This window comes from Cygnus olor, chromosome Z, assembly GCF_009769625.2.
Source record: "Cygnus olor isolate bCygOlo1 chromosome Z, bCygOlo1.pri.v2, whole genome shotgun sequence".
Taxonomy (NCBI): domain Eukaryota; kingdom Metazoa; phylum Chordata; class Aves; order Anseriformes; family Anatidae; genus Cygnus; species Cygnus olor.
Window position 1 is genome coordinate 21,157,902 of NC_049198.1, and position 14,153 is coordinate 21,172,054.

At 35.4% G+C, this 14,153-nt stretch overlaps 1 protein-coding gene across 10 annotated transcripts in view; it reads left to right on the forward strand.

Annotated features, from left to right (window-relative positions):
• Positions 1 to 14,153, forward strand: part of IPO11 (importin 11) — a 104,094-nt gene that overhangs the window by 38,091 nt on the left and 51,850 nt on the right. For all 10 annotated transcript variants that reach the window (XM_040542334.1, XM_040542325.1, XM_040542332.1 and 7 more), the window contains 8 exons: positions 372 to 477; positions 2,381 to 2,507; positions 4,255 to 4,288; positions 4,458 to 4,498; positions 5,715 to 5,831; positions 7,961 to 8,074; positions 11,184 to 11,299; positions 12,834 to 12,910. In XM_040542334.1, coding sequence (XP_040398268.1) covers positions 372 to 477; positions 2,381 to 2,507; positions 4,255 to 4,288; positions 4,458 to 4,498; positions 5,715 to 5,831; positions 7,961 to 8,074; positions 11,184 to 11,299; positions 12,834 to 12,910 — 732 coding nt within the window. The remainder of the gene's footprint in view (positions 1 to 371; positions 478 to 2,380; positions 2,508 to 4,254; positions 4,289 to 4,457; positions 4,499 to 5,714; positions 5,832 to 7,960; positions 8,075 to 11,183; positions 11,300 to 12,833; positions 12,911 to 14,153) is intronic.

The following is a 14,153-nucleotide window of genomic DNA, read 5'->3' on the forward strand; positions in this document are numbered from 1 at the left end:
TTTTTTCAGCTTTTTAACAAGCCCTTAGACAATGTCCTTTACTGTCCTATTTTTTCCTCTCTGCAAGTAAATGAACTGCAATGCTGTCATGGCTATATTCTATCTATTTTATAAATAGGGATATTTTTTGGCACAAGAATTGTCTGAGGCCTCTAATTAAACCACTCTTGATATTAGAATGAGATCTTCATTGTTCTTATTGCTTTTAACCGTTTTCAGGAGTGTTTAAGTTCTATTTAAGTTGTATGCATTGCTTTTGTTTGTTGCACTTACACTAGCAAAAGTGTTTTTAGTCTTAAATTAGTCTGATTATTTAGAATTAAAAATAAAGCATTAAACCAAACAATAAGCATGACTTTGTTTTTCCCCAGTGTATAATGCGGTTGGACTGGCTGCTTATGAGCTATTTGATAGTGTGGATTTTGATCAGTGGTTTAAAAACCAGCTACTAGCAGAACTGCAGGTTTCTCATAACAGGTAAACACCTTGGTTTGGTATGTGTTCCTTATTGAAACATGAATTATTGATACAGATCTGGTAAGATAGAAGATCTGATAATTGCAGAACTGAAAAATGCTTGTTATTTAAAACACATCCACTAAACGAACAGAGGCATGAAATATGAATAGGTAAACAGTCACAGATGTGACAATGTTCATGAAACTTATATTTTGTTAATGTTTGTTAGTGTGGTGGCTACTTCCCACGATCTGTAAAGATACTATCACTCTGTCATCTTGAAGCTCTTTGACTTCACTAAACTTTCTCAGGACAGCCACATTTTCTTATTTAAAGAAAATTACTTAGGCCTCTTGACTTCCCAGAACCCCTTAGGCAGCAAAGTCCTGAAATCTGTGGAAGTGATTTCTGTGAAGCTGTAGCTTAGCCAAGGTGGTGATTTGTTCTTCTGTACTAGTACAAGCCTTCTGTAGCACTCTTCAGTTAATTTGGCCAGCAATAAAATAGGGAAGTAAGGGCAAATTTGAATTATGTTTAAAAAGTGTGAATGATTACAGTCTGGTTCTGTGTGAAGAGTGTTACATAGTTTGTCTGCCAAGGGTTTTGCATCCCACCAAAGTCCTCTTCACTTGGATGGCCTTCATGTGAGTACCTGTCTTTAGCGTCTCTCTTAAGGTATTTTGGCAGATATTTTTTGGTACCTCAGAGTAGAGATGGACAACTCTGAGTAGGAAGACAGTGTTCCTCCTATTTCCTCAGGCTGTCACCTTTCCCTTGGGGGAAGAACGCTAAATCCTTTTCTACTGCTATCCTCATTAGGTGAATTCCAAATCACCCCTTGACTCAGAATACGTCTTACTGTGCTCTTCAAAGTCATTAGTGGTGACACTAATGTCCTTTGAAACAACTAGCTATTTTTTCTTCTCTATTTGAAATTCAGATAACAGTTGAGTCTGGTGAAATGAAATATGAACTAATTTGTATGCTAATGCCCTGAAGAGCTGCTATAAGTTGTAAATGACTTTCCATAGAGAGCTGCTAGTTGACTTTTTTATTTGTAAATGGCAGTTATAAACATTTTCTTTACAAATACAGTTAAATTTCATGTACAGTGGAAGATCCTGCTAAACTTAAGAAAGTTAAGTACTTGTCATTGGAGTATACTTCTCTTCTAATTATTTACTTTAACTGTGTCCCCGATGCTTTTTTTTTTTTTATTTTCCTCATTAGTCTTTTTTTTTTAATATCACAAATTCATTCTGTTATCTGCCAGTGGCCAAGTACTGTAATGGTTATGCTAAATGTCAGAAAAATAGGAAAAAATTAGAGATCCTGTATATATGTTTATTCCTTTGCTGTAATGCTGCCCGAGCACCAATCTCTAAAGCTGCTGTGGTATTGGCAGCATATTCTGTTTTTGGCATATTTATGGTGGTACATTTATGCAATCTACCCATATATCGTAAGCAAAAACTGACAAAAATCTTCCACAGGTGATATAGTTGTATTTATAGTAGGAAAGACACCTAATAATACCATTTGGTTGGCATTTGTGATATCCTGGGATGAAATTCCTGTGGAGGCAGGAGCTTGCAGTAGTTATTGCTGTGTCGTACGCAAAATAAACTGTGTTTCTGACATCTTCAAGATTCATTTAGGAAGAGTTGTGTGGTTTTTTTTTGGTTGTTTGTTTGTTTGTTTTCAGACATGAATTTGTTTCCCAAGCCTTCTGGTGAAGAATTTTGATTTGGAAAAAAAAATTCTACATTAAAGTTCTGGAAAGGTGGTCTTGACAAAATTTTTTAATACTTGTCTTGCAGAATATTGTTTTTGTATTGATTGTTAGATTTCTTTTTCATCAAAGTATTTTAGAACAGCAAACATAATGAATGAGTATGATATTTTTTCCCCTCTTTTAAAGGTATAAACCAATACGTCGACGAGTAATCTGGCTGATTGGACAGTGGATTTCAGTTAAATTCAAATCAGACTTGAGGCCTATGTTGTATGAGGCAATTCGTAACTTGCTTCAAGACCAAGACCTAGTGGTAAATATAAGAAATATTTTGGGTTATACATTTTCTATAAACACAGGTGAAACATGAATACTGTACCTTATATAAACCTTGGAAACTCAATAACATCACACTTCAAAGTCTGTTGTGTTGTGCAGAAAATAATCTGTTGGGAAGTTTTGAGGGAGTCTGTGGAAATATTGGAAAACAAGTTCACAGGCACGAAGCCAACCTTTAAGATGTCCACTAAGTGATGAATCTGGGAAAATGAATGGCAAGAGCAACCATCTGTTTTTGTAACAAAGTTGTGAAGCATCTTGAGATAGATCATTTATTAACTCAGGAACACTTTTTGTAGATTAAACAAGAATATTCTGTGATACAGTCTATCTGGTATACAATATTATTTAAGCATCAACATAGCTATTGTCTGCTGACAGATTGTGATAAAAGTCATTGGTTGCTAATCTGAGCACAACTCTGTGGTTTCAATCAACAATTTCAGTTTACCAGCAGGTGAAGTTAAGTTGAGAAGCTGTATTAGTGTTTTTTATTTTGAACAGACCTAGCATCTACCCAACAATCAAAACAAAGAAAAAACAAACGAGACTGCCAAAACCTAGCTAGTTTGTTAAATATTACTAACTGGCAATCTAACAGTTATTTCTGTGATTCCAGACAGCTTTAGCAAAAGCAGGATGGATTTCCCTGCCAATATTATGACTTCGTAGTTAGTGCTTTCCCGATATCTAGCAGGGAAGAACATGCTACCTTTTGAGTTTGATTTATTTGCTTTTTGGGTGACGGCAAGACATGAGATAATCTCAAATTAAACTCCTTCACTGTTGCGACAATTTCTTTCACATGCTTGTGATAGAAAGATCTTGCTTAATTCTTTCTTGACGTTTGTGAAGGTTTTTCTTGAGTATTTTTTCCAGGTGGTTTCTCCAGGCAATGCCAAACTAACTGTAAAGGATACTAAAATTAAAGCAAACAAAAACGTGTCTTGAGTTGAACTAACCAAATTTCTTTATCAGAAATAGTGTAGCCAGCAGGACTAGGGAAGTGATTGCTTCCCCGAACTTGGCCTCTGGTGAGGCTGCACCTCAAATAAATACTGTGTTCAGTTTTGGGCACCTGACTACAAAAAGGACATCAAGGTGCTGGAGTGTGCCCAAAGAAGAGCAACAAAGCTAGTGAAGGGTCTAGAGAATAAGTCTTATGGGGAGCAGCTCAGAGAGCTGGGATTATTTAGCCTGGAGAAAAGGAGGATCTGGAGACCCTATGGCTCTCTTCAACTACCTCAAAGGAGGTTGTAGCAAGGTGGGGTCAGTCTCTTCTCCCATGCAGCAAGCGATAGGACAAGAGGAAATGGCCTCAAGTTGTTCCAGAGGAGGTTTAACTTGGATACTTGGAAAAATTTCTTCACTGAAAGGGTTGTGAGGCATTGGAGAAGGCTGCCCGGGGAAATAGTTGCTTCTCCATCCATGGAGGTATTCAAAAGACAGGTAGAAGTGGTGCTTAGGGACATGGTCAGTGGTCAGTAGACTTGGCAATGCTAGGTTAATGGTTGGACGTGATGATCTCGGAGGTCTTTTCCAACCTAAATGATTCTAGGATTCTATGTTTCTATGATTCCGTAACCAAATTTCTTAGAGGATGACAGAACACAAAGAACAATTCAATTACTAAAATAGCTGGTTTGATATTTTTAGATACTATGTTGATAATCAGGATAATGTTTAATCGACATAAGTGTTATGCATATTTTGTCTTTTAGGTTCGTATTGAAACTGCTACAACACTGAAGTTAAATATCCTTTTACTAACATAGAAACTTGATTAATTCTAAATTAGATGTTACTGGAAAATAAGCAGCTTTTAACTTCCAACATTTTCACATTATAATTGTTATGTATTCATAAAATACTAGCTTACTGTAGTCTTGTGCAATGTGTATTATTTTCCTTAATGGCTTTTTACCTGTTGATGACTTTGAGTTCAGAACTGATCAGTTCTTACCGGTAAGAGCATTTATATGGATATATTCTCATGAGCTGGCATATCCATAGAGAAAGGCAGGAAAAAACATCATGTCCTATTTCTTCTTAAACCAAGCTATTTAGTAATCAGTGTGTATGTGTGTGCATTTATTTTTAATTTTTTCATAGGGCAGAATGTGAAGATTCATGTTGCTGCCCTTAAGGTTGCTGATTTGCAATATTCAGACAGACAATTCAAGACCTCTCTATTATGATTATTACAATTTCTTCTTGTGGTGTTTAGTACTATATATACCGAGTGTTACCAGATGCTAAGATTTTTCATGCTCAGACAGTATGTATGCTGTTGTTAGTGAATAGTTTCCTTCTTACCTGTTTCAAACAGTACTTTCCAGCATTCTGTTGCTTCAGTAGTAAGCATAGACATGTGGTTAAAATAGTGCATTAAAAACATGGATTTGTTCTCCTATTTTGATGTTTCTTAACTTGGTCATCATTGCTGGCATTGAGTAAATAATAAAATGCTACTTATAAATGCAGCAAAGATGTATTTTGATATTTAAATTTAGCAGGTGTTTGTCCTCATTGGATTATGACCTCTGTGTAATTGTAACTCTTCGGGCGGAGGGAACAAAATGCAGAGTGTATCTATACTCTGAACATTGGAATTGGTTAAGATGTCTTTTTAAGTTCAAAATCTAAATCTTACCTGCTGATCCAAGAGCTAGAAGACCATACTCTTGCTCTGACCCTAGCAAAGTGTTCCTTCTGGAGTGATGGCCTTCAGCTTCATAGAATTTTATTTGTGAAATCATGTTCATACTATCTGAAACATGAAAATTATCTGTGTTCAGATTGATTACATACTTCAACTGTTACGTAAGAACATATCTGAATCATGTTGGTTAGTCTGTGGACATCTAGTGTGCGTTTTTCTAAATGAAAGAGTAACATTTTGCACACTTTATGAACTTTGAAAGACACTTAATCTTTCGGGGTTGTAAGCATACTGAAAAACTGCCAATTCATATCACTGATTGGAAAAGGTTCTTCATCGAGAGGGTGGTTGAGCACTGTTTGGACAACACTCTCAAACATAGGGTTTGATTTTCGGGTGGTACAGTGTGGAGCCAGGAGTTGGAGTCAATGAATGTTGTGGGCTCCTTTCGACTCAGGATGTTCTATGATTCTTGGATAGTATTTTTGATGGTCTAATCCCTATTTTTTTTTCTTTTAGTATCTGGAATCCATGTTCACACTGCTCTTTCAACTACTTCAGGAAGTAACAGAATGTGACACAAAAATGCATGTTCTTCATGTTCTGTCATGTGTGAATGAAAGAGTCAATGTACAGGTATTTTTTCTTCTAGAATTCAGACAGTGTTAGCTTTGTACTAACACCACAGAGAACTTACTGTTTTTGGCTTCTGCAAAAATAGTAGAAAAATGGCATTGGTTAGTCGACTGGTTATTGTTATGGTAGGTGCCTGTATTATTTCCTTTATTTGGTCATCTACTTTTTAGTTTTCATTTATCTTTTTGTGTAATATTGTTCTTGTTCTGTTACTATAACTGTTTAAATTACTATTTATTTTTGGCATTCACTCACGCTTTGGAGTACAGAATGAATTCCTCTGCTTATTTTAATGCATTTCTTGCAATTTTCATTATTTCCATTTTGTATTCTAATTGTATCATCTTACATCTGACCTATACCTTTATTAAAACTTATATATTAAGAGACATTTCTGGGGACAAAATGCTTTACATTCCCAGGGAATGCAGTTAAATTTATTTCTCATTGGCATGGGTAAGGGTCAGGATTGCCTGTACAGCACTAGTTAACACAAAGTTGCGTGCAGTTACCAACTTTCTGCTAAAGTATATTGTTTGGTTTAAACTTAAAAGATGATATTTTTGCAGGTGTAAAAATGAATTGTTGACTGCTTTTGTCTCTTTTCTGTTTTGCTGTATTATTCTATTAAGGTCAGAGACAGTGCATGCTTTGTAGTTTCTCCACCTTCTACAAGTAATCCTGTCTGAGAGCCAAATGTAGCTCTCCTAATTTTCCATCGTAGGAAAAATCAACGTGACAGCAGATTTCCCTGCATTTGTATTTATATCAGCCATGGAAGCAACAGGAAAAGCAAGTTCAGTAAGAGTCTTTATGAGTCTGTTAAGGTTAATTCATTAAGTACTGTAGGAAAAAGGTAGACTAAAGTTTTGGCCCTGTAGAGCATCACAGAAAAATTTAGGTTAAGACAACCATCCGGAGGTACACTGCAAGCTCACAGCATGTCAGAGGTTATTCAGGACCCTCTCCAGCTGAATTTTGAATATCTCTGAGAATGGCAATTCTGCAGTCTTTGAACTGAACACTTGGTGTTTTATAATAACTGGATAAAAGCTGGCATCTGGCTATTGACTCTTGTTTCTGGGAGAAAGCAGTTGGTGTGTGGTTTTATTTGTGCTTTCTTTTTAGTAGGGGAGAAACTTTTCAGATGACACTGTCTGTGAATATTATTGAGGTTGAAAGGGTTTATATAGGTTTTAGAATTATGTTCAGTGTCTTGTCGTGGGCTCTTTCATTCTTGTCATTGTCACGGGGTAGACGTAACCCTGTAGTGATTCTGTCTTTCTCCCCAGAGCTGACAACATTTAGTTTGAACTAGAATTCAGTGTGAAGTGACAATTTTCTTATTTCTATTTAAAATTTTATATCATTCCTTCTCAAAAAAAGGTCTAAGTTTTGATCTACATTGGAACATTTATATCTGAGTTTACTTTGTTATTCTTGCTTTTTGTACTTTTCACCATTTTGGAAAACTTCTTAAATTTAAAATAATCTTTAGGGATTGATAAATGCTTAATTCTTAAGTCTTAAGCACAGAAAACAAAACTCTAGCTTGTTTATAGTCCTGCTGTTACAGATGTCAAGAGAATAGACATACACTTAAAATGTGCAATGCATCATGGGTATTTTGCTTGCAATTGAGAGTTTGTGGTTCTTTGAAGTCCTGTTTTTTTTTTTTCTCCAGAAATATGATCATGGTAGATGTAACAGCTTCAGATTAGTGTCCTGCTCTGGAAACTTACTATGTTTGAAAACTTCATGTAAAATAGCATTCAGCAACCACGTTTATGTCTCTAAGGATCCTTTTTCCTGGTACTGCTTCTGGTCTTCTGAAAGGATTCAGCAATTGTGTTGTAGTGCAGACGCATATCATACAGATATTGAAACGTCTTCAGTTATTAAGTTATTGTTCATGTTCTATTTAATACTTAAGCTTTTTTGTCACCTCAAATGTTACCATAGGTAGCATGTTGTTTTCAAACCACTGTTCAGTCAGAAATCACTTCAGTCACAGAGTAAGAAATATGCTGTTTAACGGAGACCTCTTAAATCTGTCAGAAATCATGTTTGGGGTAAATTAATGGCATTTTTTCATGTACTAAGAAACACATTTGTGTTTTGAACTTCAGATACGACCATATGTAGGATGTTTGGTTCAGTATTTACCACTTCTTTGGAAACAGAGCGAGGAGCACAATATGCTACGGTGTGCCATTCTAACCACCCTAATCCATCTTGTTCAGGTAAGGTGTCAAAAGTACAGAAATGTTGCTAGTGTCTCCTTCACTTTTATCAGTCATGTCTGCAGGTTCTCAGTGTGTGTGTGTTTGGGCGGGGGGGGGGGTTAATATTTATATTCAGTGTGTGTGTGTGTTGGGGGGGGTGGGGTTAATATTTATATAGATAAATTTGGATATACTTTACATATTTTGGCTTTAAAGACTATTTTTAAATGCCATTCAGTCTTACAAAAACATAGTGCTATGAATGAAGATAACCACAGGTAATGTTAAGTATTCAACTGTTTGATTTCCAGAGGGTTGTTCAGGAAAAGCAGTTCTTTAAGCAGATATGCTTGTGTTCTGGAGCATTTTAGTTTAGTTTTGTAATCTTGGAATTGAACCTCTTTTAGTGTCTGTAAAGCAGCTTGTTCTGGCTTCCTTTGTATCCCAGAAGACATTAGGAATGTCAGTCTCTTCCGACAAACAATGTATGTGCTTCAGACTTCAGCAGTGCAGGTGTGCCTGTTTCCCCATTGTGTTTCATTCGGCTCTCAAGGATGCAAAATTCCTATTTTGGCTGCAGGCTTTATGTGGAAAATGAGCCATTTCTAAATCATAGGCTGAGAAGTAGGCCATCATAACTAGCTTCAGAGTGGTGCCTGTTTTTTTTTTTTTTTTAATTTGGCTTTTAATTCAGGCTATCATCAAATGTTTATCATTTAAATCCTAACTGTTTGGTTTAATGTCTTTCAAGGGTTTTTTTGGCATTAACTAATTATGGGTCATCTTGTTTATTTAGCATTCTGACCCTTCTGTTACCATTTTTACTGTTGTCTTTTTACTGTATAACCTATGATACCTGTAATGTGCACTTACAATGATTTCTGCAACATTACGTAGCACATGGGAAATATACTTTTTCTCAGCTTTTGTTCTCTTCTGCTTTGTTCATGTGTAATACGGAGCAGAGATAATAGCAGCTTTGAGCTGCCTGCTTTGTTATATAACAGATTTGCATCACACACACTTGTGTTTGTATTTCAAATTTTTATTTTCTTTTGAGAATTCATCCACGCTTATAAGTCTCTTTTCGAGTATACTTGAGTATTTCGGCTTTCTCAATGTATGTTTTAAAATGGTATTGTCAGAGCTATTAAAATTTCTTTGAGCATGGTCTGTCACCTTACCTTTGTTAATGATTGCAACTTCTAAGTGCAATAACATAAAAATAGTAATACTGAGAATGAAGGTGAATACAATGATTCTCAGACCACTTTGTTGTAGATTTTTGTAGATTTTTTTGTAGTTCTTCATGTTGTAGGAAACTTTTCCTGGCCCAGAATATATTGGTGGTGTTTATCAACATTAGGTTTCATTTGTACATAGTTGTTCATTTAGTTAATTTTGTTCACTTACTGTCTTACAGTTCTCAGAGATCAAGAAATCTAGGCAACTTTTATAGCTAGATTTTGCTATATAGCATTTATAGCTACAGTATGGAATGTTATATCTAGAATGACAGTTGCTGGTAATCTGTAGTCAAATAAACAAGTTTTGACCTTTTGGGGGGGGTGAATTCCTGATGGTAATCTGCCTTTCTTTCCTGCTTTTCTGTGCTATAGTACTATGAATTCTGTAATTCTTCTATAGGCTTACTATGAGTAAATTACAGAAATTCTTTGCTGCTTTATCCAAAGACAATGCTAAGATCTAGGTATAACTAAATCCTTAAATCTGAAATAACAAGAAATATCTCTGCTCTTGGCAGAAAAAAATACAAATAAAATGCAGTAAGTTAATATAAAAAAAGAATAAAGCAATCTATAACCATATACTGCCTGCAGAATTAATGCTATTAAACACTTCCCTAATATGCGTTGTATCCCACCTTCTCTAGTTCATACTGTATCTCCAAATAAATAAATAAATGTAGAATTAGCAAAGATTATGAAGGGCTTCTAGGATGTAGGGCAGCTTCCATACAGGAAAAGACTGAATATGCAGGCAGTCTTGAACCTGGGGAAAGGCATGACTAAAGCGATATTATTAGAGGTCTATGAAAACATTAACAGTGGAATGAAAGTGTAAAGGGAGCTGTTATACATTACAACTAAAAGAAAAGTTACTGTTCTTTTAAAAGCGAGGTTAGTTCTTTAAAAAAAATAATATTAATAATTCCATAATGCATAAATTGTGGAATTCCTTACAGACCACTATGTAGGCCAAAACAAACTCAAAAGAGTTTAGACACGTTTATGGAAGGTTCTTTTTCTTTGCTGTTGTTTCTCTTTTAATCAAAATTTGTTTAACAATAGGAATAATAAATTATTCTACAAAATAAAACCTTAATTGAAAAACATTAGATAGTTTTAAACGTAAGTTTACAAATGTTAGTAATTATATAAAAGCTGCATTCAGTTAGCCTTAGTTCTCTCTTGTAGTAATATTGCAAAATGGCCAGTAGTTTCCAATTTAAGAATTCCAATCTTTGTAAAGTTAGTTTTAATTTGAGTAGCTTCAACAATGGTTATCTTGAGTGTATTTTTTAAATTGTTTTTGTTTTTTATTAACTGATGAAAGAAAAATGTATTTTACATCCTTGGGAAGGAAGACATCTTTGTATATGACTCATGAATCACTTCAAAAACAAACAAAAAACTTTATCATTAGTCTGTGAATCTTTGTTTAGGAACAAAATCAAACCCTTCTGTTCTTAGAATGTGTCAAAAGATTTAGGATGTAGTAATGTCCAAGTAATTCCTTTCTGATCTTTAGCATAATTTATTCAGCATGTAATCATTTAGTATTTGTTAAAGCTGTAAGTTTTTCAAGAAATGGAATGACCAGGGAATGTTATTTAGGAATGTGTACTGTTCTTGCCGACCATTGGTAGCTGCTCATTCTCCAAAAGTTTATATAAATTTCTCAAGACTTGTTGAGAGAGAGCTCAAATATCAAACTAAGCAACTTCATGTTGTATGAAATGGAAACAGATTCAGTGTTTGATTTCTCAAATACGTGTTTACAGTATATAAATAGAACAGCATTATAGATCTTTTTCAGTTCTATCCATGAAATGCTTAATTTTTTTTTGAAGCATTTTACATATTTTTTTTATCTACTCTTACAGGGCCTGGGAGCAGACAGCAAAAATCTCTATCCTTTTCTACTTCCGGTTATTCAGCTAAGTACAGATGTTTCCCAGCCTCCGCATGTCTATCTTCTGGAAGACGGTTTGGAGCTGTGGTAAGAAAATTCTTTATCAAATGTAATACTTAATTCTTCTTTTTATATCTTCAGAAGAAAAAAAAAGGAGTATAACAAAAGCTTTCTAGATATCTTACCTTGACATCATCTATACTAGACATTTTCTAAGAAGTAATGTTAGAATGTTGGTAAAAGAAACAGAACTGAAAGTGACTACTTGAGTAGGAAATCCTTTTTGAGGCAGTTCGTAGCAACATACGGCTTTGTTTAGATAATAAACAGCAAGACAAAGTCTAGAATCTCTTTAGTGTGCATGCTGAACTAACAATTTGACATGCTTGACTTGAGCACAATAACCCATTGATACTCAGAGCTTGTTGCTGGAAGAGATTGTGTGTTTTAAAAGAAATAAAATGGAAAAGTTATCTTTCGGGTGTCATGCTATCTCATGCTTTCTGGTGACTGAACATAAAATAAGAAGTGGCACTGATCTATTTTTAACTGCCTCCTATAAAGGGAGAAAGCTTAACCTGAAACAAATTCAACACATTTTTTTCCTATAGGATAGGAATATATTAAAATTGTCTTAAAACAGTGAGAGATTCATTAGATCTAAATTGTAAATAAGTATCTGTGATTCAAACGCCTAACCTGAAAATGATCTGTTTTATGTTACAAACTAAGATCTATAATGCTGTTGGTGGGGAGGAGCAACTTTAAATTGCAAGATCTTCACAAAATTTAAGACAAGGTTTCAGATCAGAACTTTCATATTTTATCTTACTGACCAAAACCATTCTATGATTTATTAATGCTGATCTTGAGGTGGTTGTTCTGATGTCTGTGCTGAAGAATGTATATGGTATTTTAAGTTGTTGTAGAGCATCGGAGATACCTGAATGGAGCTGGCAGAAATGTCTGGGACTCTAAAAACTATTTGAGCCAGCTCCTACTGTAGCTCTTGAAGCACTGCACACCTGGTCCTTACACCATCAATATTCCCATCTTCCATCTTCTCTGAGTTCAGCCCAGGATCCCCAAGTCAGATGCTTAAACTTTCTCACTGCTCCATTTTTGAGGTTTCGTTATTTTTTTTTTTTAAATCAACAACCCTCCCACCTGTAAAACAAACAAACAAAAACCACCAGTAGCATATCATTGTTTTACTACCTTAGAAAAACCGATGACTCTACTAATGTGTCTTTTTTTCTCAGAAAGAGCAATCAGGCATTAGAATAGGTTGGCCAGGGAAGTGGTGGAGTCACCATCCCTGGGGGTGTTTAAGGAAAGGGTGGACGTGGTGCTTAGGGACATGGTTTAGTAGGTGACATTGGTAGTAGGGGGATGGTTGGACAGGATGATCTTGGAGGTCTTTTCCAACCCTAATGATTCTATGATTCTGTATATTGTAAAGGACTGATACTGGACTTGAAATATGCTTCAAGCAATTGTTACGTGTTTTTTGTGGGTCATGTGCATGGTTACTTCAAGTTGCAATGCTTCACATCTGTCAAAATGATTAGTCAATGTTACTCATAAGTCATCTGAATTATTTCATTTAATCTATTCTTAGGTTAGTGACGTTGGAGAATAGTCCTTGTCTTACACCTGAGCTCCTGAGAATATTTCAGAACATGTCCGCCCTTCTTGGTGAGCCTTTTACTAATAAAACTTGTTTGCTTTTTTTTTTTTCAGCTGCCAGTATTGTTACTGAAAATCTAACACCAAATTTGCTGAGTTTTACTGGTATGGGTTATATATTTGCCTGTTCTGCTTACAGCCATAATGATGATTTCCAGTTTCAAGAATTGAAGTTTCCATTATTAGCTTTACCATTGTTTGGTCAATAATTACATAGGAGGTTTTCAAACTCCCTAAATGTTTAAAAGTGTATTGGACAAGCAACACTGAAATTAAAGGCAGTAGTTTTGCCTGAGTTGTTGCCAAATATAAACTTAATAATGAGAATTAAAGTTCAGATTTTTTTTCTTTGTGAATAAATGCAGTATAAAAATTTTGCATTTCAATTTCATTATATAAATATTTTTGCTTAATGAAATCTTTAGTTGTGCTTTTTTAGGCTATGGAGCTCATGTAGCAAATTATTCTTTTTTTTTTAAAGGAATGTTTTTATAAGATTACAGAAGCTGGCTTTCTTCTTACAGATTGTTTTTTGGCTCTTAATATTTTATTCTGACTGAAGGTCAGTAGAAGGTTGCAACACAGTGGGTAGGCAGAAGATAATTCCTCCAGTTACACTGTTGCTTCATGTACACTAGGTCTCTAATGACAACTGTGCTCAGGAAAGTTGTATTTTGTACTGGTTTTAGTACAATCTTATCTCCAGATACACCTTTTAGTTTCTGTAGCTGCCCAATACTTACTCTTTATCTTCACTCATATCTACAAACATTCCCTTTCTCTTCCTTGTTCTGTGTTAGTAGCAGGTAGTCTGCTATGGGAAACTCACAATATACAAGTGGTCATGATTTTCATGGTTGTATCATGCTGCCACTCCACTTGTGTTAAGTTCAGAAATGGCCTGTGTTTGTGCTTTCCCTACGTTTGCTGCTTCTGTTTTCTGCCCACCCTATTCTGCCTAGTTTTCAAGCAAATTCCATGGTGGTGATAGGTATGAATGGAAACCGTGGCGCACTCTGCAGACAAAATGTGGATGTATTACTAAATCATAGAACCAGATAGCAGCTGGCATTCTGGGTTGCAAGAAGACATTGCTGGCTCATGTTGAGTTTCTCATCAACTAGAACCCCCAGGTCCTTCTCCTCAGGACTGCTGTCAATCCATTCTCTGTCCAGCCTGTACTCGTGCTTGGAATTTCCCTGACCCGTGTGCAGGACCTTGCACTTGGTGTTGCCGAACTGCGTGAGATTCG